The 16013-nt window shown below is 41.7% G+C and overlaps 1 protein-coding gene across 2 annotated transcripts in view; it reads left to right on the plus strand.

Moving 5' to 3' along the window:
• LOC130355668 (interleukin-18 receptor 1-like) overlaps positions 1-16013 on the plus strand; it is a 70671-nt gene that overhangs the window by 29661 nt on the left and 24997 nt on the right. For both annotated transcript variants that reach the window (XM_056556095.1, XM_056556096.1), the window contains one exon: positions 15204-15360. In XM_056556095.1, the coding sequence (XP_056412070.1) occupies positions 15204-15360 (157 nt within the window). The remainder of the gene's footprint in view (positions 1-15203; positions 15361-16013) is intronic.

Here is a 16013-nt window from a genome sequence, read left to right on the forward strand (position 1 = left end):
AAACTGGAGGTGGTGAAGTACCCCCTTGATCCAGACCGCAATGCGGAGGAATCTTCTGTGTTCTATAGCAATTGGAACATGGAAGTACGCGTCTTTCAGGTCTAACGATGTCATAAAGTCGTCCTTCTGGAGAAGCATCTTTACGGATCTTATGGTTTCCATGCAAAATCTTTTCTTTACTATAAATTTGTTCAAATAGCGGAGGTCTATTATTAGTCTCCATTTCCCTCCTGGTTTTGGAACTAGGAATAGTGGGGAGGAAACCCCCCTGCCTCTTTCTAGCAGAGGCACTGATTCTACTGCCCGAACAGTTATGAGTTCTAGAATGGCTTCTTCTAGGACTCTCTGTTTTGGTTCTTTGGGAACAGTAGACACAAGGAACCTCTCTCGAGGTTGAGAGGATAGAGGTGGAATGTACCCTCTGAGGATTATGTTTAATCTCCACAAATCCTTTATCGTAGATCTCCAGGCAGGAAGAAAATGGAGTAGGCGACCGCCAACTGGAAGGTAGTCAGAATTCAGGTCTTTTGGGGTCCTTTCCCCTAGCTGTTCCTCTTCTAGAGGAACTAGCACATCTCCCACGCGAGGAACCTCTAGATGGTCTGGAACGCTAGGGTGAGCGATCTCGTCTTGGTTGGGAATACTTTCCTCGAAAGGACCGGTAAGGGACGGGAAGATTCTTCCCCTTTCTGTTAGATAGTTCTTCCATTATAGTGTCCAATTCAGGACCGAAGAGCTTATCAGGAACGTATTCTAAATCACATAAGCTGTATTTAGATGAGGTATCGCTGGGCCAATGTTTGATCCACAGAGCTCTGCGGTCGGCACAGGACAGGGACATACCACGTGCCGCTAGTTTGACCTGTTGGTTATTGGCATCGTTAAGATAGTCCATGCCAAGGTTGATATATTTAAATGACTTTAGTATGTCCTCGCGACTAACACCCGAGTCGATATCTTCTTGAACTCTGGAGACCCAGGATTTCATGGCCTTAATTACCTCAAAAAGTGCACAGCCAACAGAGGTCTGACTGGTAGCGGTAGTATAGGCGCGCCTTAAGGTCACCTCAATTCTGCGGTCCATAGGATCAGAGAGATTGGACCCATCCTTAGACGGAATAATAGTTCTTTTGGATAATTTTGCAATAGCGAAATCAACTTTGGAGGGGGAGATCCAATTACATTTGGATTGATCAAGGGGGAAAAGTGTCTTAAAACGCCTGTTAATAACAGGAGCCTTCTCAGGGTTTACCCACTCCCCCTTAATCAGTTCCATAAGAGAGTCATCAACAGTGAAGACTCTGGGCCTCTTAGAGGTTGAAGGGGTTTCCTCCTGCGCTTCAGGCAGACCTTCAGACTGTACGGCTCGGATGAACTTCGGGAATTTTTCAATCGGGAAATTCTCTATACCCTTGGACTACCATGTCCTCAGAAGACTATGAACTGACTTCATCTACTACTCTAAACTCCTCCTCAGAATGTACTAAAGTGGAGGATTCACCTCTTCTGGGGGTTGTGGCCACAGGTGGAGCTACAGCGAGGGAGTCCTTTAATTCTTAAATAGGAATCTTTAACCCATACAAACATCTCCTGCATGGACGGTTCCTGGTTTGGAGGCAAACGAGGACGGCAGGTACTGCAAGTGGAAAATTCATATCCATCAGGTAACGGATTATTACAGGAAGAACACTCTATATGTTTCCTTTTATGTGTGGACTTCCTCCTAGGGTCCTTGCGGCCCCTAGAGCCCCCAGATTCCATAGATGACATCTATAAAATATAGAAATATATATAAAAAATTATCTAAAAAGTAGAACAGAAAATAAGACAGAGAGTGAGAGAATAAAAACCTACAAGAAAAGGCGCAAGCTTAGGCAGGGAAAAAAAGGCAGGTAATACAGTACAGCAACAAGTGAGTACAAAACACAAGCCAGCTCAGAGAGACTGAACTGAAGAAAAGGCGGCCTTAAATAGAGCGCCAGGAGCCACCTGTAGGCTCCGCCCCTCTACTTCAGGTCTGGCTGGAAGAAGGAATCTAACTTTTAGAAAGAAGAAAAGAAAAAGAAAAAACCTGGAAAGTAAGGAAAAAATAGTCAAAAGAAATGTTTTTGCTGCAAAAAATTATCGCCGACTCGCTCCTAGAGAAAGAACCGGAAGTGACGTCGCGCAACAGCGCCGAATCCACAGGGCGCCTAGGCTCTGGGAAAATGGTGCCGAACACTGAGAAAAACCTGTAAGAGATACAGGTAAGAAACAAAGATAATATAGGAGCGGGACAGCGGAGCAGCATGTCCAGCTTACACAAATACAGAAAAATACTCACTGTACATTATATAGCCACTTGGGGAGGTGCCTCTCTACGTTTTTTGTGTTTTTATAGTAAAAAATTCCTGTGTCCTATTAGCTCACAGAGGGGCGGAAACCCCCGTTGTTTAACATTAAAGGGACACTCCAGTGGAAAACTTTTTTTTTTTTTTAGTCAACTGGTGCCAGAAAGTTAAACAGATTTGTAAATGACTTCTATTAAAAATCTTAATCCTTCCAGTACTTATTAGCTGCTGAATACTACAGAGGAAATTCTTTTCTTTTTGGAACACAGTGCTCTCTGCTGACATCATGACCACAGTGCTCTCTGCTGACATCTCTGTCCATTTTAGGAACTGTCCAGAGCAGCATATGTTTTCCATGGGGATTTTCTCCTACACTGGACAGTTCTTAAAATGGACAGAGATGTCAGCAGAGAGCACTGTGTTCCAAAAAGAAAAGAATTTCCTCTGTAGTATTCAGCAGCTAATATGTACTGGAAGGATCAAGATTTTTTAATAGAAGTAATTTACAAATCTGTTTAACTTTCTGGCACCAGTTGATTAAAAAAAAAAAAAAAAAAGTTTCCACCGGAGTACCCCTTTGAGTCTGTTCAGTGAATTATCCCCTTTGACAAATTTGGTTTAGTTCATGTGATATTCTAAATATGGCACCCAATCATTACTATCTATTAATCATCATAGTGCCCTATACGTAAGGTTAGGTTTAAAAGGTTTTGTGGTCTTGGAAAATCTAGTTCTTAGTATTCGTATTATGTATTATCAGCAAGTCATCTTATTTTTACTGTGACTGTATCAACGATACTGATTTGTATACAGATAATGGAGTGCGGTTATCTCAGTAAGCATAGCCACTGAACTCTTTTATCTACACAGAAAGCTATGCAACAATTATTTGGTGGCCAGTGATATATTTGTCACTGTGTTTCTTAGTGAAAATGATAAATATCTTTTTCCTTTTATCTATGCCAATGAATACATAAAATAGAATGGCAGGGGTACATTAAAATATATATATATACATATATATATATATATATATATATATATGTGTATATTATTATCCCATGTATAACTACTAAGGGTGACCGTCTGTTGTATACGATGGCTCTCCAGATCATCACGCCAGCAATTGCGGCAATGTGTCACTCTAATGTTACAATGGCATGACATGTAATGGACGCCATGGCACCATATTTATTTCTGCAAGTGCCTGATAATTGTCCAGGGAGTGATCACGGCTTGGTCAGAACTGCTTAGGTGGTAGGAATTTGTTGAAACAACCATCCTGCTTCTCTTGGTCTGATAATGTGCCCTTTCTCAAAGTCTGTCAACTAGGCAAAATGTCTTTGCATAGTAGAGGCATGTCTACCAGTCATCGCTCTCTCTCACCAAAACGTGCACTAACCAGGTGTGATTTAGTTAGACCCAGTGTTTAATCAGACCAAACCTGCCTGAGACACAACTTCATGATGTGTTGTGATGCAATGTAAAGTTTTCTATTGTATTAATCTTATGATTGTACAACTATTGTTTGGAAGTATAAAGGTATGCAGTATGCTTTGCTTCTACTGTAATATACTGCAAATTTTCTGCATGCAAACCTTTCTTACCTATGGTTTTTAATAGGGGTGGGGGCTCCATTTTAGTTCTCGCCTCAGCATCAAACGAGATAGAATCGTCCCTGAGTACAACCATAGTAAACAACAAGACACCATAGCACAGGAATTTTTACACAAAAAAGGTCATGATATTCACACTGACACCAATGCATAAGACCGAAAACATACACTATGGGGGAGATTCATCAAAAATTATGCAGAAGAAATGTCAACCAGTTTTCCATAGCAACCAATCAGATCGCTTCTTTCAAAAAAGTATTTAGTCAGCCACCAATTGTGCAAGTTCTCCCACTTAAAAGATGAGAGAGGCTTGTAACCTCAGCTATGAGGGACATAATGAGGAAAAATAAAATCCATTAAATCACATTGTCTAATTTTTAAAGAATTTATCTGCAAATTATGGTGGAAAATAAGTATTTGGTTGATCTCAATACTTTGTTATATACCCTTTTTTGGCAATGACAGAGGTCAAACGTTTTCTGTAAGTCTTCACAAGGTTTTCACACACCGTTGCTGGTATTTTGGCCCATTCCTCCATGCTGATCTCCTCTAGAGCAGTGAGGTTTTGGGGCTGTCGTTGTGCAACACGGACTTTCAACTCCCTCCAAAGGTTTTCTATGGGTTGAGATCTAGAGACGGGCTAGGCCACTCCAGGATCTTGAAATGCTTCTTACGAAGCCACTCCTTCGTTGCCCGGGTGGTGTGTTAGGAATCATAATAATGCTGAAAGACCCAGCCACGTATAATCTTCAATGCCCTTGCTGATGGAAGGAGTTTTCAATCAAAATCTCACGATACATGGCCCCATTAATTCTTTCCTTTACACGGATCAGTCATCCTGGTACCTTAGCAGAAAAACAGCCCCAAAGCATGATGTTTCCACCCCCATGCATCACAGTAGGTATTGTGTTCTTTGGATGAAACTCAGCATTCTTTCTCCTCCAAACACAACGAGTTGAGTTTTTACCAAAAAGTTCTACTTTGGTTTCATCTGACCATATGACATTCTCCCAATCCTCTTCTGGATCATCCAAATGCTCTCTAGAAACTTTAGACGGGCCCGAGATGTACTGGGTTAAGCAGGGGGAGGGGGACAGACGTCTGACACTGCATGATTTGAATCCCTGGCGGTGTAGTGTGTTACTGATGGTAGCCTTTGTTACTTTGGTCCCAGCTCTCTGCAGTTCATTCACTAGGTCCCCCCATGTGGTTCTGAGATTTTTGATCACTATTCTTGTGAAAACCACGGGATGAGATCTTGCATGGAGCCCCAAATCGAGGGAGATCATCAGTGGTCTTGTATGTCTTCCATTTTCTAATAATTGCTCCCACAGTTGAATTCTTCACACCAAGCTGCTTGCAGATTCAGTCTTTCTAGCCTGATGCAGGTCTACAATTTTGTTTCTGGTGTCCTTCGACAGCTCTTTTGTCTTGGCCATAGTGGAGTTTGGAGTGTGACTTTTTGAGGTTGTGGACAGGTGTCTTTCATCCTGATAACAAGTTCAAACAGGTGCTATTAATACAGGTAACGAGTGGAGGACAGAGGAGACTCTTAAAAAGAAGTTACAGGTCTGTGAGAGCCAGAAATCTTGCTTGTTTGTAGGTGACCAAATACTTATTTTCCACCATAATTTGCAAATAAATTCTTTAAAAGTCAGACAATGTGATTTTATGCATTTTTTTTTCTTATTATGTCACTCATAGTTGAGGCATGTCTATGATGAACATTACAGGCCTCTCTCATCTTCTCAAGTGGGAGAATTTCACAATTAGTGGCTGACTAAATACTTTTTTGGCCCCACTGTATGTACAAAAGTATTGGGATGCCTATACTTTACACCTACAAAAGCTCTAAGAAGATCCCATTCTAAATCCATAAGCACTAATATGGAGTTGATCATAACAACTTTCACACTACATGATTTGGAATATACAGTATCTGTTGAAGCCTATTTGCCTATGTTGGAAAAGAGGGCATGGGGGGCAGGGGTTCGGGTCAGAAATTGTGTGGTCCTCTCAGTTGTTAGCACTGTTGCCATGCAGCGCTGGGGTACTGGGTTTAATTCCTACCAAGGACAACATCTGCAAAGAGTTTGTATGTTCTCTCCGTGTTTGCGTGTGTTTCCTTCGGGTAATCCGGTTTTCTCCCACATTTCAAAGCATACTGATAGATTCAGATTGTGAGCCCCAATGGGGACAGGGACCAATTTGAGTGCAGAGCGCTGCAGAATCTGTGTGTGCAATATAAATAAAGAATTATTATTATGAAACTCACCCAATCATACCTTTAGGCTAAGTTTCCAAAATGGCAATAAAAACGCCCATTCTGCCACATGGTGTTTTTTTTTTTTGGTGTGAAAAAACACTGCTGCCAGATGTTAGCTGCAAGTCAATAGTGAAATAGGGAACTGCAAAATGCCATATCCACTTGGCGTTTTTCAGTTTGACGTTTTTTTTAAAATCCTTTTGGTGTTTTTGGAGTTTTCCTACTCCTTGGCAGTTTTTCAAAATCTAGAGACTATGGCATTTTTTCCACCCAAATCGTGGCGTTTTTCTCCCATAGAAGTCTATGGAAGCGAAGAAACACCAAGAAAAATGCCATGTTGGTTTTAACTTTGGCATTTTTGCAGGCAGTTTTTATTCTTTTTCGGACTTTAGCGATCCAAAAAAAAAGGATGGAGTTGTAGAGATGGAAAATATTGTAAGAAACTAAGTTTATATTTTTTAGAACAAAATTTTTGTAAATTTTCTATCAGGGACCAATTAATTATTAAAAATACAATATTAAAAATGAATAAAGGGGCCATGTAATTGTAAAAATAATATTTTTTTAAAATTAATTTTGTGAAACTTTTTATTATTAACCTGTTAAGGACCAAGGGCGTACTTGTACGCCCTGAGGCTGCTCCCTTTCTATAAGGCAGGGCCACGGCGTGGCCCCCCGTCATAGCAGGTTGGGCCCGGCCAGGACCTAAAGCTAATAGCACGCGGCACTGATTGCAGTGCCGTGCCCTATTAACCCTTTAGATGCGGCGTTCAAAGTTGATAGCCGTGTCTAAAGTGAAACTAAACTACCATTGGCTAGCTCAGTGGGCTCCTCGGGACCCCCTACATGCCTCCAGGTGTCCGATCGCCGAAAGACTGCTCAGTGCCTGAGATCCCTATGGGAGCTATAACATTGCAAAAAAAGAAGTGAAAAAAAAAGTTAATAAAGATCATTTAACCTCTTCTCTAATAAAAGTTTGAAGCACCCCCCTTTTCCCATTAAAAAAAAAAAACTGTGTAAATAAAAATAAACATATGTGGTATTGCTGTGTGCGAAAATGTCAGAATTATAAAAATATATTGTTAATTAAACCGCACGGTCAATGGCGTATGCGCAAAATTCCAAAATAGCGTATTTTTGGTCACTTTTTATATTATGAAAAAATTTCTAAAAAGCAATCAAAAAGTCCGATCAATACAAAAATGGTACCACTAAAAACTTCAGATCACGGCCCGTAGGCAGAAACGTAAAAAAGTTATAGGGGTCAGGAGATGACAATTTTAACCCCTTAAGGACCAAGGGCGTACAGGTACGCCTTTGCTCCCTGGTACTTAAGGACCAAGGGCGTACCTGTACGTCCGTGGGAATTTCGGTCCCCGCCGCGGGCCGGGCGGGGATCGCGCCGGGGTGACTGCTGATATCTATCAGCAGGCACCCCGCGCAAATGCCCAGAGGGGTCATTAGACCCCCCCATGTCGGCGATCGGCGCAAATCGCAAGTGAATTCACACTTGCGATTTGCGCCGATTCCGGGTCATGCGGGTCTATGGTGACCCGGTGACCCGGAATAGAAGGGGGATCGCGGGTGTCCTAGACACCCACGATCCCCCTGTAGCGATAGGAGTGAGGTGGCAGGGTTGCCACCCCTCCTATCTCTGCTATTGGTGGTCTAGACGCGACCACCAATAGCAGATCAGGGGCGGAGGGGTTTACTTTCGGTTTCCCCGTCCTGCCCTCCCACAATAGGCTGGGCAGGACGGGGAAACCGACAGGGACCGGCGCCGAAGATCCACTTACCCATCGGCGATGGCAGCGGCGACGATCAGCGGCGGCAGCGGGCGACGATCGGCGGAAGAAGAGGACCGCGACGCAGCTCCCTGGATCCAACGGAAGCCGGTGAGTTACTTAGCAACATCTGGAGGGCTACAGTCTGAGACCACTATAGTGGTCTCTAAACTGTAACCCTCCAGATGTTGCAAAACTACAACTCCCAGCATGCCCAGAGAGCTGTTTAGGCTTGCTGGGAGTTGCAGTTTTGCAACAGCTGGAGGTCTACAGTTTGAGACCACTGCAAAGTGATCTCTATACTGTGCACCTCCAGATCTTGCAAAACTACAACTCCCAGCATGCCCAGACAGCAGTTTGCTGTCTGGGCATGCTGGGAGTTGTAGTTTTGCAACATCTGGAGGTCCACAGTTTGGAGACCACTATGCAGTGGTCTCTAAACTATAGCTCTACAGATGTTGCAAAACTGCAACTCCCAGCAAGCCTAAACAGCAAACAGCTGTCTCTGCATGCTGGGAGTTGTAGTTGCGATCCCTCCAGCTGTTGCATAACTACATCTCCCAGCATGCCTTTCGGCGATCAGTACATGCTGGGAGTTGAAGTTTTGCAACAGCTGGAGGCACACTGGTTGGAAAATACTGAGTTAGGTAACAGAACCTAACTGAAGGTTTTCCAACCAGTGTGCCTCCAGCTGTTGCAAAAGTTTTGTCTGTCAGTACATGCTAGGAGTTGTAGTTTTGAAACAGCTGGAGGTTTGCCCCCCATGTGAACGTACAGGGTACATTCACACTGGCGGGTTTACAGTAAGTTTTCTGCTTCAAGTTTGGGCTGTGGCAAATTTTTCACCGCAGCGCAAACTCCTAGCGGTAAATTCACTGTAAACCCGCCAGTGTGAATGTACCCTAAAAACACTACACTTACACATAATAAAGAGTAAAACACAGCATATACACCCCCTTACACTGTCCCCCTAATAAAAAATAAAAAACGTATTGTACGGCAGTGTTTCCAAAACAGAGCCTCCAGCTGTTGCAAAACAACAACTCCCAGCATTTCCGGACAGCCACTGACTGTCCAGGCATGCTGGGAGTTTAGCAACAGCTGGAGGCACCCTGTTTGGGAATCACTGGCGTAGAATACCCCTATGTCCACCCCTGTGCAATCCCTAATTTAGTCCTCAAATGCGCATGGCGCTCTCTCAATTCGGAGCCCTGTCGTATTTCAAGGAAACAGTTTAGTGCCACATATGGGGTATCTCCGTACTCGGGAGAAATTGCGTTACTAATTTTGGGGGCTTTTTTTCCTTTTACCCCTTATGATAAAGAAAAGTTGGGGTCTACACCAGCCTGTTAGTGTAAAAAAAAATTTTTTTTTACACTAACATGCTGGTGTTGTCCTTTACTTTTTATTTTCACGGGAGGTAAAAGGAAAAAAAGGCACCCAAAATTTGTAACGCAATTTCTCCTGAGTATGGAGATACCCCATATGTGGGCGTAAAATGCTCTGCGGACGCACAACAAGGCTCAGGAGTGACAGCGCACCATGTACATTTGAGGCCTAAATTGGTGATTTGCACAGGGGTGGCTGATTTTACAGTGGTTCTGACATAAACACAAAACAATAAATACAGACATGTGACCCCATTTTGGAAACGACACCCCTCACGGAACGTAAGGAGGGGTATAGTGAGCCATAACACCCCACAGGTGTTTGACAAATTTTCATTAAAGTTGGATGGGAAAGTGAAAAAAAAAAAAAAATTTCACTAAAATGCTGGTGTCACCCTAAATTTTTCATTTTCACAAGGGAAAATAAAAAAAAGCCCCCCAAAATTTGTAACCCAATTTCTTCTGAGTAAGAGCATACCCCATATGTGAATGTAAAGTGCTCTATGGGTGCACTACAATGCTCAGAAGAGAAGGAGCGCCATTGGGATTTTGAAGAGAAAATTTGTCCGGAATTGAAGGCCACTTGTGTTTACAAAGCCCCCATGGTACCAGAACAATGGACCCCCCCCCCATATGTGTCACCCCATTTTGGAAACTACACCCCTCATGTAATGTAATAAGGGGCGCAGTGAGCATTTATGCCCCACAGGTGTCTGACAGATTTTTGGAACAGTGATCCGTGAAAATGAAAAATGTAATTTTCCATTTGTACAGCCCACTGTCCCAAAGATCTGTCAAACGCCAGTGGGGTGTAAATGCTCACTGCACCACTTATTAAATTCTGTGAGGGGTGTAGTTTCCAAAATGGGGTCACATGTGGGGGGGGGGTCCACTGTTCTGGCACCACGGGGGGCTTTGTAAATGCACATGGCCCCTGACTACCATTCCAAACGAATTCTCTTTCCAAAAGCTCAATGGTGCTCCTCCTCTTCTGAGCATTGTAGTTCGCACGTAGTGCACTTCAGGTCCACTTATGGGGTACCTCCATACTCAGAAGAGATGGGGTTACACATTTTGGGAGGTATTTTCTGCTATTAACCCTTGCAAAAATGTGAAATTTGGGGGGAAACACATTTTAGTGAAAAAAAAAATTTTTTTTTTTTACATATGCAAAAGTCGTGAAACCCGTGTGGGGTATTAAGGCTCGCTTTATTCCTTGTTACGTTCCTCAAGGGGTCTAGTTTCCAAAATGGTATGCCATGTGTTTTTTTTTGCTGTTCTGGCACCATAGGGGCTTCCTAAATGCGACATGCCCCCCAAGCAAAATTTGCTCTCAAAAAGTCAAATATCACTCCTTCTCTTCGGAGCATTGTAGTTCGCCCGTAATGCACTTCATGCCAACTTATGGGGTACCTCCATACTCAGAAGAGATGGGGTTACAAATTTTGGGGGGTATTTTCTGCTATTAACCCTTGAAAAAATTTGTAATTTGGGGGGAAACACACATTTTAGTGAAAAAAAAAAATTTTTTTTACATATGCAAAAGTCGTGAAACACCTGTGGGGTATTAAGGCTCACTTTATTCCTTGTTACGTTCCCCAAGGGGTCTAGTTTCCAAAATGGTATGCCATGTGGGTTATTTTTGCTGTTCTGGCACCATAGGGGCTTCCTAAATGCAACATGCCCCCCAAAAACCATTTCTGAAAAACGTACTCTCCAAAATCCCCTTGTCGCTCCTTCGCTTCTGAGCCCTCTACTGCGCCCGCCGAACACTTTACATAGACATATGAGGTATGTGCTTACTCGAGAGAAATTGGGCTACAAATATAAGTATACATTTTCTCCTTTTACCCCTTGTAAAAATTCAAAAATTGGGTTTACAAGAACATGCGAGTGTAAAAAATAAAGATTGTGAATTTTCTCCTTCACTTTGCTGCTATTCCTGTGAAACACCTAAAGGGTTAAAACACTTACTGATTGTCATTTTGAATACTTTGGGGGGGGTGTAGTTTTTATAATGGGGTCTTTTGTGGGGTATTTCTAATGGGAAGACCCTTCAAATCCACTTCAAACCTGAACTGGTCTCTGAAAAAAAGCGAGGTTCAAAATTTTGTGAAAAATTGGAAAATTGCTGCTGAACTTTGAAGCCCTCTGGTGTCTTCCAAAAGTAAAAACACGTCAATTTTATGATGCAAACATAAAGTAGACATATTGGAAATGTGAATAAAATAAAAAAATATTTTGAATATCCATTTTTCTTACAAGCAGAGAGCTTCAAAGTTAGAAAAATGCTAAATTTTCAGAATCAGAATCAGATTGATAACTAAAAGCATTCCAGAGTTATTAATGTTTAAAGTGACAGTGGTCAGATGTGCAAAAAACGCTCTGGTCCTAAGGTGTAAAATGGCCTGGTCCTTAAGGGGTTAAACCTATACATGTAGTTATGATTTTTTATAGAAGTACGACAAAATCAAACCTATATAAGTAGGGTATCATTTTAATCGTATGGACCTACAGAATAAAGAGAAGGTGTCATTTTTACCGAAAAATTTACTGTGTAGAAACGGAAGCCCCCAAAATTTACAAAATGGTGTTTTTTCTTCAATTTTGTCGCACAATGATTTTTTTTTCTGTTTCACCATAGTTTTTGGGTAAAATTACTGATGTCATTACAAATACAAAATAAGCCATCATATGGATTTTTAGGTGCAAAATTGAAAGAGTTATGATTTTTTAAAGGAGGAAAAAATGGAAAAACCCCTGGTCCTTTAGGGGTTAATGTATGGGTGTTGTAGTACCTGTACTAATGGACAGATCGGCCTGGGTGTAACTCTTGACACTCATTGCGATCCTCCTGTATAAACTTGAGAAGCCGACGGCATGGCGCTCTTCTCCGCTCCCCTGCCCGGCACTGTATTCTGTGATGTAAAGTTCTCTTCACATTACAGATTCATATTTACCGCTCAGAGCGGTGATTGGCCATATAGTTTTGGCCAATCACTACTCTCAGCGGCATATATGAATCTGTGATGTGAAGAGATCTTCCCATCACAGAGCCGGGCCGAGAAGCGGAGAGGAGCGGCTGTGCCGCTGGCTTCTGAAGATTATACAGGAGGATTGCAACGGGTGTCAGGAGTGACACCTGCTGCGATCTGTCTATTAATGCATGTACTACATCTCCATGTTGGGAGCAGTAGTACCTGTAGTAAGGGACAGATCACAGCGGGTGTCACTCCTGACACCCGTTGCGATCGTCCTTTAGATTACTGAGATGCGGAGCAGCTCTCTTCTGCGCTCCGCATCTCTCTGCTGTATACGGCTGGCCAGTGTTGTGAATAGAAATTCACATCACTGATTCATATATGCCGCTTAGAGCGGTTATTGACTGGCACCATCCAGCCAATCACTGCTCTGAGCGGCATATATGAATCAGTGATGTGAATTTCTATTCCTATCACTGGCTGGTCCAGAGTACAAAGCAGAGAGATGCGAGTGCTGTAGAGAGCTGCTCAGTAATATAAAGGACAATAGCATTGGGTGTCAGGAGTGACACCCGGGGCGATCTGTCTATAGTACAGGTACTACAGCTCCCAGCATGGAACATTCTGTTCTATGCTGGGAGTAGTAGGGCCTAAATAATGAATAAAATAAAGAGAATAAAGTAAGAAAAAACACACACTTTATAAAACACATAATTAAAATACATTATTAATAAAAAGTTTCATAAAATAAATAGAAAAAATATATTATTTTTACAAATAAATTGCCCCGTTATACATTTTTAATATTGTCGGCTGCCCGTTCACATAAATTGGCCTCTGTCTGAAAATTAATATAAATTTTGTTCTAAAAAAATATAAATTTTGTGAACTAAAATTTTTGTCCATCCGTACTGCAAAGAATTTCCTTTTACTGGAACTACCATATAAAGAAAGCTGAGGGTAGGTGATACGTTTTTTGTTTTTGTTTTTGTTTTTTATCGGATAACCCCTTTAAGGCCAGATGAGGTTTAGAACTTGGCAGTTATCAGAGTCAGAAGGGCATTGGTGAATTTTATCCCTTATGTACCACAGGACAAAGTGACCCTGCTCTGTAAAAGTACATGGTCTCCACTTTGTGGATAAGTTGCTGTGGTTCCTAAATGCTTCTACTATTCAAACATGCAAGTCACAGTTGAAGATCTAGAGTTAAAAAAATTCAGTGAGCTCTTTAGAGTAACCCATTCTTTCACAAATGTTTATAAGTTCAGACTGCACTGGAAGGTGCTGGATTTTATACACCTGTGCCGATGGGGCTGAAAGAAACATCTGAATTCAATGATTAAGAGGTGGGGCCAAATAATTTTGTCCTCATAATGTATAATGATTTCACATAGACATACAAGGAAAGTAGTTGTTTGGCGACACAACATTTTTAGTCTGGTAAGGCTAGAATTCAAATTAAAAAAAGTTATACTCACCTTCTTGATTCCCCTTTACTCCCTGACCACTGCAAGCCTATGGGAGGGGGCGTGACAGCTGCATTGAGGGGCGGAGCGTGACGTCACACGGGGCGGAGGCGTGAAGTCACACGCTGATGGCCCCGTGGTCGCCAGTAATCAGACCTGGAGCAAACGTGCTCTGGGGACTGATTTAAACTGGGGTGCTGCGTGCAAGATAACGGGGGTCCCCAGCGGCGGGACCCCCGCGATCAGGCATTTTATCCCCTATTCTTTGGATAGGGGATAAGATGTCTAAGCACCGGAGAACCCCTTTAACATACAATGTCACAACACAGAACTAATACAGCACACTGAAGAGAAAGGATAATCAAGGTTATCCACAAGGCCTTAAAGGGGTATTCCAACATCAAATTAAAAATGTTAATGCTGCAGAAGCTTTTTTTACCTATCTCATTCTGAAACCACCAAAAATAAGTTTGTTTTTTAACCCAATGTCAGGAATCTCTGTACTTCCTGTTTTAGCAGCTGCTCAATACTACTATTCCCAGAATGCATTGTTTTCTTTAGAGCTCTTCCACCCTGTCTACTTCCCTTCCACAGCACTCCTGCCAGTTTCCCTCCCCTACAGCAGCTGCTGTATTCATCTTCCTGCCTGCTCCTCTGCCTATGGCATCATTTATTACAAGGCAGCATAGTATAACATATATATGTGTGTGTATATGACAGGGAAATTGGCATGTAAGCTGCAGGGGCTGGTTAGAGGTGGTGACATCACTAAAGGGGTTGGCTTGAACTCGGAGCCAAGATCTAGCCAAACCTCCTGAGACAACAGAGAATGATGTGTCATCTCAGAAGGGAAGGAGGAGCCAGGGAGCTATTGAGACAGCACCACACTGAAAAATAAAGAACTACACAACTTCCTGTCAGGGGTGACTCATGCAAAAGCATGCCAAAGCCAGTTATATTTCTTGGGGGCCAATGTGTGTAAATAAAACTATTTTCCGATACTCGAATACTCCTTTAAAGTAAAAGTTTTAGTAGGACTGCATTGCATTTTCAATTGTTCATAGTCAACACGAACTGCTTGAGTATGAGTTATGTTTGAAGGAGAATGGCCCCTTTTTGTTGGGTCCTACCTGGTAATTACACACTATGTTGGGATGAACAGTAGGGATTTTTTTTTTTTATGTGTTTGGGCTTAAATAATTTAAATAATTGTCTTACATGACCTGAAGTACGGTATGTCTGTTCTGCAGCTTCTTATATTGATTTCTGGTAGAAGAGAAGCCGCAGAACTTTATGAAGGATTTTCCTGTCCTATTCTAGTAGATGAGGTAAAGAAAATGCTGAACATTTTGTATCAATTTATTTTTCTCAGGAAAAAATCACACTTTAAAATGTGAGGCTTCTGTAATAAATAATACTACTACAGACCTTTACTGGATAAGAGAAAACAGGACTATTGATGAAAATCCTGATGACATTTTGGATAAATGCAATAAAAATATGATCACTAAAACTTGCATATTAAATGAGTAAGTACCCACAGAATAATGATACAGTCATAAGTATTTTAATTGATTTTATTTGTATAGGTATGTGCATTGCATAAAATACATATTAAATGTAAATCATCTGTAAATGTTGTTCTCCTCACAGTAACATGATGAGAATGATAAATCCATTTGACAACAAATCCTAATGGTCCAACAGGGTCAAAGTTTAAGGGCTTAGTTTTTCTTAGAGACTCTTAATTCTATGGAAAATTTGTCTTAAAGGGGTACTCCGGTGAAAACCTTTTTTCTTTTAAATCAACTGTTAAACATATTAGTAAATTACTTCTATTAAAAAAATCTTAATCCTTCCTGTACTTATTAGCTGCTGAATACTACAGAGGAAACTCTTTTCTTTTTGGAATGTTCTCTGATGACATCACGAGCACAGGTCTCTCTGCTGACGTTATTATAATAATAATAATGCTTTATTTATTGTTGTCCTTAGTGAGATTTGAACCCAAGTCCCCAGCACTGCAAGGCAGCAGTGCTAATCACTGAGCCACCATGCTGCCCTTAGCATACATCTGCTATGCATGGTTGCTAAAATGGACAGAGATGTCAGCAGAGAGCACTGTGCTCGAGATGTCATCAGTGTTCCAAAAAGAAAGGAATTTCCTCTGTAGCATTAAAAT

This window comes from Hyla sarda, chromosome 2 (genome assembly GCF_029499605.1).
Source record: "Hyla sarda isolate aHylSar1 chromosome 2, aHylSar1.hap1, whole genome shotgun sequence".
Classification (NCBI taxonomy): domain Eukaryota; kingdom Metazoa; phylum Chordata; class Amphibia; order Anura; family Hylidae; genus Hyla; species Hyla sarda.